Here is a 16,214-nt window from a genome sequence, read left to right as displayed (position 1 = left end):
CACCAGGGGGTGTCTCCGCGAAGCGAGACTGACTCACCAGCTCTCCCTGTAGTTGCTCGACAGATGCGTTACGGAGCCCATCGCTGGGCCCAGGAGAGTGCCCAACAATTCACTGTCCACCCCCGCCCGTCCTGGGGTCCGGTCACCAGTCCCCAACCGTCTAGTTCACCGCCGACCAAACCGTCCCTTTCTCTCCCGCTTCCAACCGGTCCCCGCCAAAGCCCCTCTGTGACTAGGGGGCCACCTCCTGTGTAGGCGTCCTGTCTCACGGGCCCCAGCACACAGCTGTAGTATGGAAACTTCGCTGTCACCCAAGCTCCCCGGCACCCGAGGCCCCTACACACCGCTGAGAAAGCACTCCCACAGCCGACAGTTGAGGGCCACCCGCAGCTCACGCCTCCTCACTCAGGAGGCCCAGCGGTGCGGTCAACCCCAGGCTCCCTCTGGGCAAGGCCTCCTCCAGGCAGCCACCGCCGACGTAGTGTGCTGATGCAGTTCACAGACCTCCCGGCCTAAACGAGGTGCAGGCGCCGTCTATGCAGGGGGGCGAGGGAGCTATAACGACCCCCTCATCCCTCCCAACAGAACCGAGTCTCACCGGCTGCCACCTCAGTCGCGGAGTGGGGCAAACGCTGCCCGCCCCTTCAGATGGCCAGAACCGGCCCTGTGCTCCGTGTGCCCCAGGCCACCTCTCCTACTGTCCTCCCGCCGGGCCGTTTCTCCGGGCTCACCTCTAACCCATCCTCCGGAGCTCAGGTCGTCAGCCGCCACCCTCCGTGTCGCCTCAATGACCGCCGATCTCCGGCTCCGCTTGTCTCAGAGGCCCACGGTGTAGAGTCAAGAAGATGGCCGGTCGTCCAAGGCAGCTCCTTTCACCCCCTCTGCCAGGTCCCGTGCGGGGTGCAGGAAGGCCAGATCGCGCCCCCACCGGTGGACCTGCAGTAGCTTCCAAGAGGTTCCGCCTCAGGAGCCTCGCGCTCCAGTCGCGCGGGCGGACCCCGTACCGCTCCTCGCGTAGGACTCCTCCCGGGCAGGCTCAGCAGGCTCCGGACCCGACTCCGCCCACGCCGCCCAACTCCTCCGCGATGGCAGCAGGTGTGCAGGCCGCGCCGTCCACCGCCGCCAGTCAGCCTGTTATGCCTTCCTCCGGCCACGACCAATGCCAGAGAAGGCAGTGGACACCCAGCGGGTTCCAAAAAAGGGCTGATGAAGGGCTCCGCAAAGTGAAAGCCCGTGCTAAGAAAGGCCGGTGGTGGGAGCTCGTGAAAGTGCGTCTGCTCACCACGCCATCTTGGCCAAGCCCTTTGAACACTTTTTAGACGCAATGGGTCACACTGGGGTTCATGTTGGCCAAACGAAACATCGCTCAACTGTGGAGGGCAGCACAACCACCCACTCTGGAACCCTCGGAAAAGATCCTTGATTGGTGTTTGTTCAGAAAAAAAAACCTGTATATTTGGCAAGGGAGTGTCCTAGGAAATGGTCCTGTATCTGGGATCCATGGAATGTATTGGGAGGGGAGATCTGTGTACCGCCTTGAAGTATTGAACATGATGACCCTATAACCCCATGATGTTTCTCTCTATGATGTAATCAATGTATTCATCCACCCATGCGTACTGTAATGTGTAACCTGCACGAACCTCCGCACTGTACTGTTTTGCTGATGTATGTTTCAATATTAAGATTTATTTAAAAAAATACTCTCCGATGCTCAAGTTTCATTTTCTCAAGTTCAAATGCCAACCTGTTATTCTCAATATCCAACTTTTTACTCTCTAGGTCCTTCTGACCTTCTAGTTTGGCCATCTCCAAACTATGCCTCATATCTCTCTCCCTGTCCTCCATCTCTTCTGGAGACAGACCCTTTGAGGACACACTAGTACCTGGATTGGAAAGTGGTTTACCTCCCACTAAATCCACTTCGTCATCCTGCTGCCCTCCAGCCTTCTCTCCCTCATCCCTAGTGGACTCTCACGCTTTTAACCAGGCCTTAAGGGCCTTCTGATACTCCTTCCTAGAGAGACCTGCAACAGGGACTGTGAATCGCTTGCAAAAAGATTTTAGCTGTTTGGCAGTGTAGGTTTCTAACCTATCTTCCTCAAAGATGAGATCCTCCGAAGCACTGGACGTTGGGCTACCCATTGTAGACATAACTGGCAATTACAATAAATAGAACAAAATCAAACCGTATGTGGTTGCACCTAGGCTTACACTCACTAGTAGCGTACACTAGTTATTGTATGTGAATCATAAATGCAAGTCCTGATCCTCACCGCTGACCACCAATGTTAGAAATGGGGATCTCTAGTTGGCAGCGGCTGGTGCCGAGGTCCAAATACGGATCCTTCTTCCTAAGTCAGAGTAAGGGGGCTACACCCTTTGATAACCCCTGCTCAACCCTGTGGTAATGTAGCACAAGCAGACAGGCCTATCTCAGAGGCAGGGTGTGAAGCATTTATGACCATACACAATAACGCAGGAAGGACGCTACAAACAGACACAACAAGTAAGTATAGAAAAAAAGTTATCTTTATATAGACGGAACACGAGGCTGAAAAGCGCTCAAGTAGCCACAATGCACGCAATTACGAATTCACTTCAAAGCAATAAAGGCACTCAAAAAGCGTGTGGACCGAACTTAGTTCGAGGCCGGGATCCACGCGACCCGTCATGCACTATGTTCCTGGGGTTTAAAGGGGCACGGCGCGCAGCCTCACAAGGAAGCCGCAGTGATGACAGGTGGACTCGCAGAGGCCACAGCTCCCATCTGTAGCGGTCCGCGGCATGCACTCACGATAATCCTGGGACGGGGAGTTGTGACAAATGCGGGCACTCAGCGGCACAGCTCCAGCGGCCCACAAAAGCGATGATTCTCGTAGGATGGGAAATGAGGGCACTCAGCGGCACAGCTCCTCAGCTGCAGCTGCCCCCAATAGCGATCGCAATGATTCTTGTAGGACGGAAAATGCTGGCACTCAGCGGCACAGCTCCTCAGCTGCAGCGGACCACAATAGCGATAGCGATGACTTTCAGCTCGCGATCCCCGCAGTAGAACAAGAGGCTCTGGAATTCTCAACAGAGGCCTCACCTGCAAATAGAATCCCCCTCAAATAGGAATCCGGGCGGCTGATGGGTGAAGTCTAATGTCCCGGAGACTTCAGCAGGAGGCAAGCTCAAATCAGGCCCTTGAGCAGTTGCTTCAGCAAAATGGATGAAAGTTTCAAAGTCCTTTCCCTCTAGTTACAGACAGAGGTACATCTTGGCATCCAGAAGTAACACACTGTGTAGGGGTTTTAGCACTGATCTTTATACCCCAAAAGTCTTTGTTCTCAAAAAGTCACAAAACACTGAACCCAGCCAGAACCAGTTTGGTGTCGTCCTGGAGCACTTTGTTTACAAGCCTGCATCCTGCCTTTCAGGAAGAGGGGGTCTGCCACCAGACGTACAGTGGGAGGTGGAGCCATCATTCACCTTGCCAGGCACAGGCCTGCTCTGATCAAAGGGTCACCCCTCCCCATACTCCAACTGCAGATCTCTCTATTCAATCCACATCGGGCTCAGCCTGCCCTGTCCCTCCAAAACCAGACAGCCAATACACATAACAGCAGAGCACACAGGAAGGCTTAGACAAGAAAATACCCATATCCAAGAATGGTATTTTCAGCCACAGATTATAAAATTAAGCTTGACTACCAGATGCACTTTAATATTGTGAGCTCAGGCATACTAAATTTGGCTTTCCTATCATGGTTCTTGGGTCAATTAGGATTATAGAATGTAATACGGTCAATTTACAATAGGGAGCATTCGCGCTGTGGCACTGAATGGCCGTGGCACAGCGCCCAGAGCTTCTAACACCAGCAAACACAGAAGCGAAAAATGGAAGGGAGACCCGCGCCAATGGTGCCAGGTCTAACATCTCCCATTGCCTCTCAGTCCTAGCAGTCTAAATCGAGGTCACTCAACTCCAAAGCAAAAGGAAAAGACCCACCCCCTCAGCACCTTGGTTCAATAAAGCTCTCTATGATGAAAGGAAGAACCATAGAATCTTTGAGAAAATTGGAGACAATATCCATCCACCTCCAATCTCTCTCATTTACTTTTAGTAGGATCCATGAAAAAGCATCACATTTCAGATCCTTCCTCAACTCAGCCAAAAATAGACCCAAAAAACGTTTTGACCATCAAAAACCCAAACTGCTCTCCCCAAACCATCAAGCCTGAGGATTCTTCAAACAAAGCAGCAGAATTCGCTATAGTCTTTGATGAAAAGGTCAAATCACTGGTGGATCAGGTCACCCACCCCACTCCCATTGAGGAGCGAAAATCCTTAGTCACTTGCCAGAACTTTGCAGTCATCTCTGAAGATGATCTCCTCAAATGCATCCTCAAAACCAAACCCTCCAACCATTCTTCTGACCCCATCCCTGGTGTCATCGCCGTTGATTTCTACACCAATACTCTCTCTTACTTTACCAGGCTAGTTAATCTCTTCCTCAGTCAAGTCTATCTCCCTGCTGCCGTCAAAAAAGGACAGGTTACCCTTCTTCTAAAAAGAACCTCCGCAGATGCGAATGACCTCAACAACTTCTGCACCATTACCAACCTCCCTTTTCTTTCAAAAATCACAGAAAAATGTGTTGCGAAACAACTTTTCCCTACATATTATGGACAATAATCTTCTTGACGTGTTCCAGTCTGGCTTCATTCAAAATTGCAGCACTGAAACAGCCCTGCTGCAAGTGATTGATGATGCGCTGCATATACTCGATTCTGGGGAATCGTGCCTGCTGATTCTTCTTGACCCCTCTGAAGCCTTTGTCACTGTAAATCACAACACCCTCCTGAACACTCCTCAACAGAGAATGGGCATGGAAGGCACAGATCTTAAATCGTTTGCCTCATTCCTCTCTGACAGACCCCAAGTGATCAAGATAGTGAACAGTCTTTCGTCTCCATTGGAGGTAGGTCAAGGCGTCCCTCAAGGTTCTATCTTTGCACCCACTTTGTTTAATCTCCATCTAGAACCATTAGAGAACCTCCTAAGTAAATCTGAAATCCACTACCATCTCTATGCGGATGACACTCAAATCTACCTCAAGGTGTCTTCCGCACATGATCTCTCACTACTCAACTCTACTCTCAACTCTATACATAACTGGATGTTAGTTCACCAACTCATTCTCAACCCCTCCAAAACTGAATTCCTCCTCCTATCTACCATTCTCTCCCCTCCTCCTGTTCAATCCTGGATGTATCAGCTGAATTTACTGAACAATAAACCCACCACTATCGACAGCAGTAAATCCCTAGGTGTCATACTTGACAAAAAAACTCAACCTAATCTCCCACATCAACTCCATTGCTAAGAACGCATGTTCTGCGCCTTCTGTGGGGGATTTGTCGGTTCTTCCCAGAGAAAGACCTAAAAACCTTGGTCCAATCACTAGTTCTCTCTAGACTAGATTACTACAATTCTTTTCTGACTGGCTTAGCCAAATCTCACCTCTCCCCCCTCAAATCCGTCCTCCATTCAGCGGCTCGCTTTACATCAGGGTCCAAATGAAGTGACCACATCACTCCTATCCGGTCTTCTTTTCGATGGCTTCCCATTGTGGCAAGATCTAATTACAAAACTGCCTGCATCACCCACAAAGCCTTGCACACTTCCTCCCCTTGTTACCTGGCGAATAAACTGAAAATGTCTGGAAGCTAAGGATCTTCTTGGAATGCGGAAAAGTTTCTACTTGAGCCCATCTCCTTCAAAAGGGAAACAGCTATGGCTCAATCGTTCTCAGGTACTGCGGTGAGAATCTGGAACTCGCTTCCTCCATTGCTCTGTGCCACCACCTCTATTCAGATCTTCAAAGCTGATCTCAAATCTCTACTCTTCCAAAGACATTTTCAGAACGAATACCATCATTTTCAGACTCCCCTAGGAAGTTTGTTCATCATTGTAAATTTGTAATATTTTCTTGTACATTCCTCACCCTGGCTTTCTGTGTTTGATATTGTGCTCTTGCCTTCTATGGTTTACCCTACCTCTTCTAGTCTCCTGTTTATTTTTGTAACGTTCTACTTTGTAACATTTCTCTCATGTAACGTAACTGGTTCTATTGTACAGCGCTCTGACACCTTCGGGTAAAGTCTGCACTATATAAAAATGCATTAAATAAATAAATGTCACAGACTATAACTGCATAGTTCATGTCAATATTAGAACGGCCTATAACTACATAGTTCATGGCCCCATCAAAGACCCCCACTTAAAGCCCTGCGGGCAGAAAATAATGAAGGAAAAGATTAGATAGAAAGTGAATAGCAGCAGCAAAACTGTCCCTAAAGGCAAGCACAGTTTAGGAGCTTTTGATATATTGGTACGATTTGAAATCAAGTACACCAGTTACCTAACAGTCCTGCCAAGTATCACGCATCAGGCGTTAGACTAACGCATTTCAGTGTGGTACCCCGCATTACCGCACTGAAATGCATGGTCACGTCTATGCTGTGTGTCAGCTGTCAGTGAAAGCCTGACTAAAAAGAGTCTGTGGCAGTGCGTTGCTGTGCTTACAGCACTGTGGCTTACTTGCTCTGCTCCAGCAGGCTTGGGGTTGCAGCTGTGCCAAGGTGGCTGGCTGCTTTTACTCACTGCTACAATGTATGAAAATTGTAAATCGAACTGCCGTGGCTCGGGCTTTACTGTCAGCATGATGTCATCGCGGAAGACGTCACATCCTGCGAGGGAGCGCGCTGAGTTTATTTTGGGAGCTCGAATGTGGTTGGATAGTTTGCGGGCTGCAGGGCACGTATTTGTGGCCTGAGGGAGCACTGCATATAATCATGGCGCCAGCCGGGGGCTCACACCGGCCCGGGCCGCCGCATGCTAGCTATTGGTATTACCCCCCCTCCCGCTGAATTTAATATGTTACTGCACAGTGCAGCCGACGGAGAGAAGTCAGTGACACAGGCGAGGCAAGAACAGACAGTCTGTCACTGGAAGGCCCTTCTTCTGAGTCAGGCTAGTGAAACTTTGCTATCAGCTCATATCAGACTCGTCGTGGTCAGCAGGAGAGAGGTTGTGTGAGCTGAGTTGAGGTGCTGACTGAGCCCCCGCATGCAGCTGTTCCGCTGCATCTCTGTTGTCTCTCCTCGGTGGAGCCTTGGTAGCGCGAGTCTCTGAAGCCACCTGTAGGCTTTTTTATGTCTTCGTTAAGTAGCCTCCCTCATTGGACCTCCTTGTTTAAGAGCGCCATGTCTCTTCCTCACAAGCAGAGTAAAAGAAATCAGAAACAGCACACAAAACAGCGGCGGACCCTTCACTTACTCAATTCAGACACCCTCAGTCTGCCTGGGGCTGGGCAGCTAGCACTGCACAGCAAAACCCCCTCCCGTAGGGGACCTATATTTATTAAGGCATCTTATTAAATAGCGTAGACTGTGTCCTGTTTATTCATGGCATCCAATTAAATGGAACAGATTACTTTCAATTTTAAGGGCGACTTAAAATGCAGAAAATTTCAACCATTTAAACTAATGGAAACGACAGTGCAAACGTAGCTGAACAGCTTACCCAGTGCTATGACTAAAGTGTGGATCATATCAATCAGGTGCTTTACCAGACTCCTAATAACAAATGCGCTTTATCCTAGCTTCATTTGGAGTTTCCCTGCACCTCTGTCAGTCACGTAGTATGTCTCTGCTCTGTTTTTCAGTTGTGTTACTGCTGATGTCACTGGCGGCAGTTGACGGAGTCTGCGAGATTCACCCGATTATAATGACATTTTGAACCTCTTCCAAGCTTAGCTGATTTATCTATTTTCTGCAATTTTAGCTACAGTCTGAATGTAAATGGAGGCGTTTATATTTCTTAAACTTTGCAGTCCTTAACTTAGTTTCTTGCTACTCAAATAATAATGTAATTTCTGACATTGTTTCCCACGTTTTCATTGCTTCATTTTGCATACAAGACAGTGTCAATCTTAGTCATTGAAATGTCACTCAAAATTACTCTGAAATTAATAAAAAGTCACACATAGCAATATAAAACCTTGGCAGCTATGAGCTAAAAAGGCAAGTTTGGGATTGTTAAAGAGCTTGCTTATGATGACATTGAGTGTGTACTAACCAGGATCAGCAGGGTGTTCCCAAAAGGGAGATATAATTTCTCCTGTGTGATTTTGTTTTAAAGTAGGTTAATATGAGTGTGATTCTGCATAGCTGTCAAGGTTTCAGATTGCTTTGTGTGACATTTTCATAATTTCAGCGTAATTATGAGTGACATTTCAACAACTGTGAGTGACACTTTTTTCGCAAGCAAAATCATGCAATTAAAACGAGGCGGGAAACATAAATATCAGAAATTAAACCCATATGTGTACATACATAGGGGTCACAACCCGGACACAGACTGTACTTTATTTCAAAAAGACACACTGAGCAGTTTAATAAAAATGAATTAGCGGCTTATAGCAGGGTGTGCAGCCCCGCTCTTTAGTTATTATAAGCCATTAACATACGTCACAGTAAGGCATCAGAGGGGAGGGGGGTGCAGGGCAAGCCTCAGGAGGAGAGGCTGACTGAGGTACACATAGCCTGGATCAGAGACCGACTGTAAGCTGTATTATCTAAGAAATACACTTTTTGAGAGAGTGAGCAATAATATTAATAAATAGTTGCGTGGCAGTCAGCCCTGGCCATGGTTCAGTGGCATGTCACCTCCGCTACCTAAGAGTACTTGCACCAGGGTGTGTCATGCAGCAGGCTGTCTAAAAACACACATATGGCACAGAAGTGTAAACTTTAACACATACCGGCACTCACTCTCTGGTACGTACTTCATTCTGATGACCAAGGACTTCGTGTGGCAGCTGAACCCGGCTGCTTGTGCTGCGGCAGCAAGCTTGTATGGGATCCTCCGCTCCGGGAAGTCAGATGCCAGCAAGCTCTGCTCCTTTATTGCTGCACTGCTTTGCCGGCAAATCATGAGTTCTGCCAGGTGCCTCACTCGAGTAAACCACAGATAGGCCTGGGGTCAAGGGTTCAGTCTCTGGGCGGGCGAGATCGCATCATCCTGCGCAGCTTTGATTAGTGCCTCCTACTCCGTTCACAAAGACAACTCAGCTGCGGCCGGCGTTGCCAGGGCCTGGCTGTTCCGGGGTGGCGTGAGAATTGTGACAATCCTCAGCGCAACAGCGTCAGATAGCTTGAAGCGGGTTCACAGGCTGCTGCGCAGTTCAAAATTACGGCGGCGCCTAAAGTGCAGCAACAACTTAATAAAATGCTCCCCGCTCGCACTGCGGGTGGCAGCTGAGTTCGGCAGGGCGATGGGGGACCTGTGACTCATCCCCCACCTTAGACGGTGTCGGTCTCCAATGCACTCACTTGTAGTCAACCATGGGCACTGACTCCTGTGAGGGCGATGGCAGTTATGCGCATGCGAACTCGGGAGTGGGGTATCTCACTACAAGAGAAACATTAGAGCAAGCAGAGTAGAGCTGCAGGAAGATCTAGAGGCAGCCCTTTAGCCTATGGGAGTATAGCCAGCTGCAGCTCAGTCATGCGTTATAGCACCGCTCTGCTTGTCAGCAGAGAAGGCGCTATAATGCGTGATTTTGCATTTCAGTGCGGTGATGCGGACCACCACACTAAAATGCGTTAGTGTCACGTCTGATGCGTGATACTTGCCAGGACTGAGAAGATGGATGTAGTCTATTTGAAGAGTGGAAATGCACGCATGTGTAGTACGAAGTGCAGACGGTCCCCACCTACACTTGGAGAAATTTGCAGCAGTGGCAGGTAAGTCAGTGAGTTTCAAGAGCCGCTGTGAAACCAGCTGGAAATGAAGCTTTTGGCATCGTAATTTGCATCAGTGGCAGGTAAGTCAGTGAGTTTCAAGAGCCGCTGTGAACCCAGCTGGAAATTAAGCTTTTGGCATAGTATACACAGAATAGCGAAAGGACAATTAAAAACGAATGAATTACATTCGGACTCCGGCTACTGATGTTACTTTTCCGTTCACACTTCACTCCAACATGGCGACGGCTCTCACCCCCGACCACAGGTTTTCTTTATTTTTTTTAAGGCGAAATACAGGATCAGTTATACGACATCAAAATCGACAGAAAGTTAGGTTCTTAGAGACAAGACCTATTTTCGCAACTATTTCAGAGCCCCTCATGCCTGTTAAATCCGTTGCACAGTTCGTATTGTGTCTTGCGAGACAGACAAGACAGGAGTATCTTCCTTACCTACATTTCTTCCTTTTGCCTCACAACCCGCTGTAAGCATTACGCAGTCTTGAGCGCCTTCGTTGACTGTGCAAACTGTCCGCCTTCTGCTTCCACGCTACTGCACCAGTTTTAATCTGTGCAGTGGGTTTGCTCACCTCCTTGCACGTCTTCGCGTCACTATAGCGACCGTTCCAACATGGCGGCCGCCATCACATGGGGCAGGACCAGGAGCACCCTGCGCGCTCCACGACACAATGTGTCTGCGATATGCAAGTTCAACAGCCCTTGGTCTGTTGACTGTAAGTGGCACGTCGTCCCCACCCTTTTATTCCACGCCCTCTTTGCTCCACCCAGCTGCCCCGCCCATCTAAGTTATCCTAGCTCTCCTGCAGGTGACTATTAAAACCACTTCTTGAAGGTGGGTCTGCTTCAGCGCGCAGCCCGTAGTTTGCTTATGACTGACGCTGGCAGTGCCTGTGTGGGACCAGGGCCCTGTGATACATACAAGGGCTGGCTTTTCAAATGGACCAACTACCTGAAGGGCTATCAGCGCCGCTGGTTCGTGCTCAGCAACGGTCTGCTGTCATACTACAGGTACGGGCGCGTACAGGCACAGTGGGCTAGCAGTGAGACTTATTTCTTAGCGTCATAGTGGCGAGTAACCCTTATATAACGAATACATATATAAAGGGAAAACTAATGTATTATCACGAGAGCCACGTGCAGTGTTTTTAGCGGAGAGGAGGAATATGTATGAACTGTTGTAAATACACGAATCTCCAACTAATACATGCTCATTGTAAATACATCGCTACTACAAGTAAAAGGATAGGAATGCAGTACAAGTAAATGTGAGGTTAAAGCTCTACCGAACGTACATATAGGAGAAAGAAAATGCTGGTGCCTTACTATAAATGTTCATTAGTTCATGTCTTACTCTTCACAATCCTAACAGAGTGAGCATCCGCTTCTCCATGAGGCAGACGTCCACCTAAGCCAAACATAGGGTTATCTATGGCTTCTCGATAAGACATACCTCTCACTATGCACTAGAAATAAAAGCCAAGGTATCCCACTTTCCTGTTGATTACAAGCTCCACTCCATCTTTTTGAGCCTGGAACATGATTAATGGGATTGGCTGCCAGGGATGCTTGGACTGTGACGAGGAAGACCTGGATTTGGAGTAATGAAGGTTAGTGGCAAGTAACTGGCCCATTACCTCCTCGTCCATCTTCGCCTTTACAGTCTTAACAGAGTTAGCTTCAACACCATCCTTTTAAGAAAAAACAACATCCAAAAACAGTCTCACAATGACGTTTATTCATTTCTTTATTATTTGGAAACTGCAAGACAGAACTAATAGGATTATGCAGTCTGTAGTGTCTCATACAGGTATGGGGGTAGACCATGTGGCATCACTGCAACCAGCAGACATTGACTTCCCCTCTTTCAAAGCTGCCCAGGGTGTAGCTATCTCTCTTCTTGACCTCCCTTGGAATTGTGATGACAAGGATTCCCCTTGACTTCATAAGCGATTAAGATGGCTTGCTTCAACCTTCTACTCGGTATTGAAATGGCGGGTCTCCATCCCCTCCCAGAAATAGCAAATGTAACAAATACAAATCAATTTTTTTTAAAGGTTGCATTCTCTCAAGATAAAACCAAAAGGCCTTTGGTACATCAAGGGTATTCAATAAATCCTCCTCATTGGAAGAAGACAAAGGCACTTAAACTAGCAGCGCAAGTTCACTTGAACAATAAAAAACAGAATGCACGTGGGCACAAAATCAGGACTAGGTCCTAGGTCTCAAATTAACTTTATCGTCAAAGAACTTTAGGAAAGTCTCTAAACTTAATAGGCCTCCTAACTTTCCAGTTCTCCATCCTGATAAATTGCCACTAAAATAATATTTTATGAGCAAATATTTAAGTCCACAGAATCCAGTGCCTTAATAGAAGCCCTTTGAATTGCTTATAATGCGAGAATAATGTAACTGAATTAGGACTGCCTTGTTGCCAAGGGAACAATCACTTCCAGATGTGGGCCTCAAAAGACTTCACAGCTGTCCACTGAGCCTACAAGCTGGTAACTGAGAGTTCCAGTAGGAACCCTTCTCCCAGAAAATCTGATATCGAAGATGGGTCACTAGAAACTGGACTTAAAGCTAAACTGGTTACATACAACCTTTCAAAGCTGCGCTAGAGGCTGTAGTATGTCCTTATTGTTGCTGGCTGACTGTACTTCTGAATACATTAATCTACTTCAAAGGAGCAACCCATGTTAGTCAAGTTAATTCTCAAGTGCCTTATGCCCGGTTGAAGATGGGCCTTGGAAGCCAGAGGAAGAGAACTGCCTCTCAGCATGATATAATCATCCACTGTTTCTGAACTGACAGTTGGAGATGAAGAGGAAACCATGGCTGACTCTTCCAGCATTGCACTCCCAGAAGTATCTCCACCCAGTCCTCATTTGCCTTTTGTAGCGTCTTCAGAACTAAGGGAATGGGAAGGAAGACATAAAGGAGCATCTTGGATTATGGAAAGGATAGTGAATCCACCCTCCTAAGCTCAGGGCAAGAAACCCTCATGCAAAAACGGGCAGAAGTACATTGTCATCGATGGAAAGAAATCTGGCTCCTACATCCAAGTTCTCTGTATTATCTGGAGGACAGTTGACTGGGACAAAGCTAGAGCTTCAGAGGAAGGAGGAAGGAATAATACTGCTCAGATGATCTATAGGCCATTCTCTCTCCCCCGGAGATGAACTGCCTACATAGTAGGGAGATTGGCTTCGGCCCACATACAAATCTCCTGAATGGATGTCAACAAGGACTTTACTCCTGAGCTCCCTTGATGGGTGACAAATGCAAGGAGTACTTGGTTGTCCATCTGACCTAAACATGATGACTTTTCAAGAACGAAGTGAGATGCAGCAGTACCATTTGGACTGCCTTCAACTTCCTCCAATTGGACAACAACATCCTTTAACTCTAAGACCATTCTCCCTGTGCTGATTTGTTCTCCAAAGCTGTTCCTCAGCCCACCCCATTCACATCTGTGATCAGAAACTTGGGTGAAGCGACTTCCAGAGCCAACTACTTGGCTAGATTTATCTGTTTGAACCACCACTACAGTGCCTGAAAAATCTATTGGGTTTGAGAGCCTCTTTGTTTCATACCGAAGTGACCTGGGGTCCCAAAATTCTAGCAGATGACAAGGGAAGGCAAGTGTAGTCTGGCATGAGGCAGGATTGCCTGAACCTTCAGCCACTTACTTTCTCTGAAGGCTTCCTGGGCAATAAGAGCCACACCACCAGTTTTCACTTCTAGGACACAAGTAAGAACACCTCCTGATCCAATCTGAGCTGTGCCCCTGTGCATGGAAGATCCAGAGTCGGTGTCAATTGAGACTTGTTGTTTGGCAAGCAAATACCATAGACGATTTCTACTTGCTGATGTGCCTTTAAAACAAATCCACCAAATGAGGGAAGATCTGAAGTCCTCTTGCATGGCTCAGTTCTATCAACAATGCCAGTATCTTTGTAAAGATCCTCCTACAGGAGAACAACTTAAAGGCAAGACTTGCAACAGGAACTGATTGTCTTGAAGTAGATCATTGTGCAATGCTTAATGTATCTCCCTATGCAATTATGCATCTGGGAAGTCCAAAGAAGCCCCCAAGTCTCCTCACATTTTATTTGGGATATAGGGCAGATCTAAATGTTGGCACATAATATTAGACTTTACATGTGACATAAAGCTGTTGACTGTTTTAGAAACAGGCCTGTACTCTTCTGCACCAGAAACCGTATTGAGTAAAATCCCTTCCATTTCTGTGAGAGAGGATCCGGACTGGAACTATTGCTGCTTGTTAGCATTAAATTCTAGAACCCGTCCAGTAAGGCTATCTTTTTTTTTTGTGGATCTTATACAAAGGGTAAAAACAATTGGCTGGACTTTCTTGAAAAGGGATCTGATAACCCAGCTGTAAAAAGTCCTCATACGACAAATCCACAATTGATGCCTTTCATTTGTCGTGAAAAAAAAGTCACCTGCCTCCTACAGGCAATTGGTGATGCTTCCCAACATAGCGGTACAAAAGAGGGTGGTGATGGACGGAGCATCTGAACCAATCAAACACTCACACCCAGTCAACAGATCTGGGTTTAATCCATCACCGTTCTTTAGCCCACTCTGCCACCCCAGTTCATACATGGCCTTATGCAAATCAGTCTGACCCTGTGCCTCATGGGAACAGTCCAGCCTGAACTGCCAAGCCATGCCTTCCCTGGACCGGAAACAAGCTTCCTAGGACCGGTTTCTGGCATTTGTTTCGCCATAAGTTGGCAGGGTATGCTCAGACGTGAGTCCCTTGTTCACTTTGCCACTGGATTCAAGCAGCTCAATTTTTTTTTGCCAGTTTCTGAAAGTACTTCAGTAATGACTATATTGGATAGTTGTCGGAAGCCCTGCAAAATTAGAGGCAGAATGTGCTCTCCACTATTAATTCTGCCCTTTTTATCCGTGGGATTCAAAGGTGAGGCCCCTTTCACTTTAATTTTTCCCTGCGAGCACAAACCAGCCCTCAATGAATCCAAGATGACAATAGAATTGTTTATCAACCTCCTTCCATTTGTTCAACACCACCTTCCTAATGGATGGTTGTAGCAGTAAACAGTCAGCTTCCTTCTATTAAAGGAAAGAATTCCTCTCCTTTGGAAGCCATGTTTTCCCTCGGGTGCTGAAGTACTTCTTTCATCTCTGCCTCTTGGACAAATCTGCCCTTGACTTCCTCCTCCTGATCAGGAATACCCATCCATGGCCTTTCTGTAGAAACTGAAACCTCTCCCACTTTAAAGGCTAAAGATACAGGTTGCTTAGTCATAACCTGTGTTTCCCCCAGAGTGAGAATCTGAGCTGATGATTGCCCCTCCTCCATGTCTACTCGGACATTGTAAATGTCATGGTACTTATAGAGAGCACTGTCACCAGACGGTCACCTTGCGGTGTCGCCTATTCGGCTTCCTGGTGCTGATACTCATACCGCTGTGGAACCCCTCCTGGCTTTCCCTGTGAAGTGTCCACTCCTGGGCACCCCCAGGGTGAAGCCAGGCATCCTTAGTGCTGTTGGGGCCAGCGTGGAGGCTAAGCAAGCTATTGCCCAGAGTTGCAGCGTGGGGCCCGTGATTAGAATAGGCACTGATGCGAGAATTAACAGGTCAGAGGAAATTGAGCCCGAGACCCCGCCGAGGCGGGAATCGGACCCTGGTCCCTGGCCAGAACTCTGCATCAGGGTCTGCCGCTCGAACCATTGAGCCGCACTCCTCCACTTTTACATTTAGCTCCTCCAAATGGTGCCCACTAGCTGCATTCTTCTGCCAATCCATGCCAGACATCAGAAATCGCCCAGGCTTAAGGAGTGAATACAGTGTTACGCCTCCAACAAAATCACCCATAGTTTGAAACAAATGAAGAAACATTTTGTCTACCAGAAGGTTTAATAACCCGCTCCTTGCGAAAATGCCACTACTTTAAAGTCATAAGGAGTACATGCCTTACATTACTGATGTTTTTGACCTCTTTCTCCTGATAAATTGGGTCAGAACACTTTTCTGGGGACCAAGTGCACTGCTAAGGCAGATGCTATCTGTTGGACCCGGGCCTCTTTGGCTGGTTCACCCCTGACCTTTCTGCTTTTGATGGCGACCTGGCGTTCATGATTTCTGACTTGGCGCACTTTTTCCCTGGGTCCCAGGGTAAAGTGCGTGCGTGGAGTAAGGTTAGCCTGCCCTCCCATAAGAATGCATGGGGAAAATCTGGGTCCCTGGTAGTTCCTGATGTGTGGGGAGTACAGGCTCGAGTTTGGTATGTGCGAACTCGTGAGATTGAATTCTGCGTGATGATGTATGCGGCATGTATGTGTCTAGTGGGGAAGTGCCACTTCTAGACATTGGTGTGTGTGTGTGTGTGCAGTGAGGGTGC

At 47.7% G+C, this 16,214-nt stretch overlaps 2 protein-coding genes across 9 annotated transcripts in view; one reads left to right on the top strand and one right to left on the bottom strand.

Moving 5' to 3' along the window:
• The window catches only part of LOC144792167 (dual specificity protein phosphatase 18-like), a 184,038-nt gene extending 173,510 nt beyond the window's left edge, over positions 1–10,528 (bottom strand). For 3 of the 5 annotated variants that reach the window (XM_078667066.1, XM_078667065.1, XM_078667064.1), the window contains exon 1: positions 10,251–10,526. Coding sequence is in view for 1 of the 5 variants with exons in the window: in XM_078667063.1 (XP_078523189.1) it covers positions 10,255–10,290 (36 nt within the window). In the remaining 4 variants the exon portion in view is untranslated. Of the gene's footprint in view, positions 1–10,250 lie in introns of all 5 variants that reach the window. The other 2 variants (XM_078667063.1, XM_078667067.1) reach the window with 2 other exon arrangements.
• A 19-nt stretch (positions 10,529–10,547) lies between these two features.
• Positions 10,548–16,214, top strand: part of LOC144792165 (oxysterol-binding protein 2-like) — a 1,552,312-nt gene continuing 1,546,645 nt past the window's right edge. For all 4 annotated transcript variants that reach the window (XM_078667062.1, XM_078667059.1, XM_078667060.1 and 1 more), the window contains exon 1: positions 10,548–10,826. In XM_078667062.1, the coding sequence (XP_078523188.1) occupies positions 10,687–10,826 (140 nt within the window). In that variant the 5' untranslated portion in view covers positions 10,548–10,686. The remainder of the gene's footprint in view (positions 10,827–16,214) is intronic.

The sequence above is a fragment of the Lissotriton helveticus genome, chromosome 11 (assembly GCF_964261635.1).
Source record: "Lissotriton helveticus chromosome 11, aLisHel1.1, whole genome shotgun sequence".
NCBI classification, from domain to species: domain Eukaryota; kingdom Metazoa; phylum Chordata; class Amphibia; order Caudata; family Salamandridae; genus Lissotriton; species Lissotriton helveticus.
The sequence above is the reverse complement of the archived record's forward strand: the minus strand, read 5'-3'. Positions and strand labels throughout refer to the sequence as shown.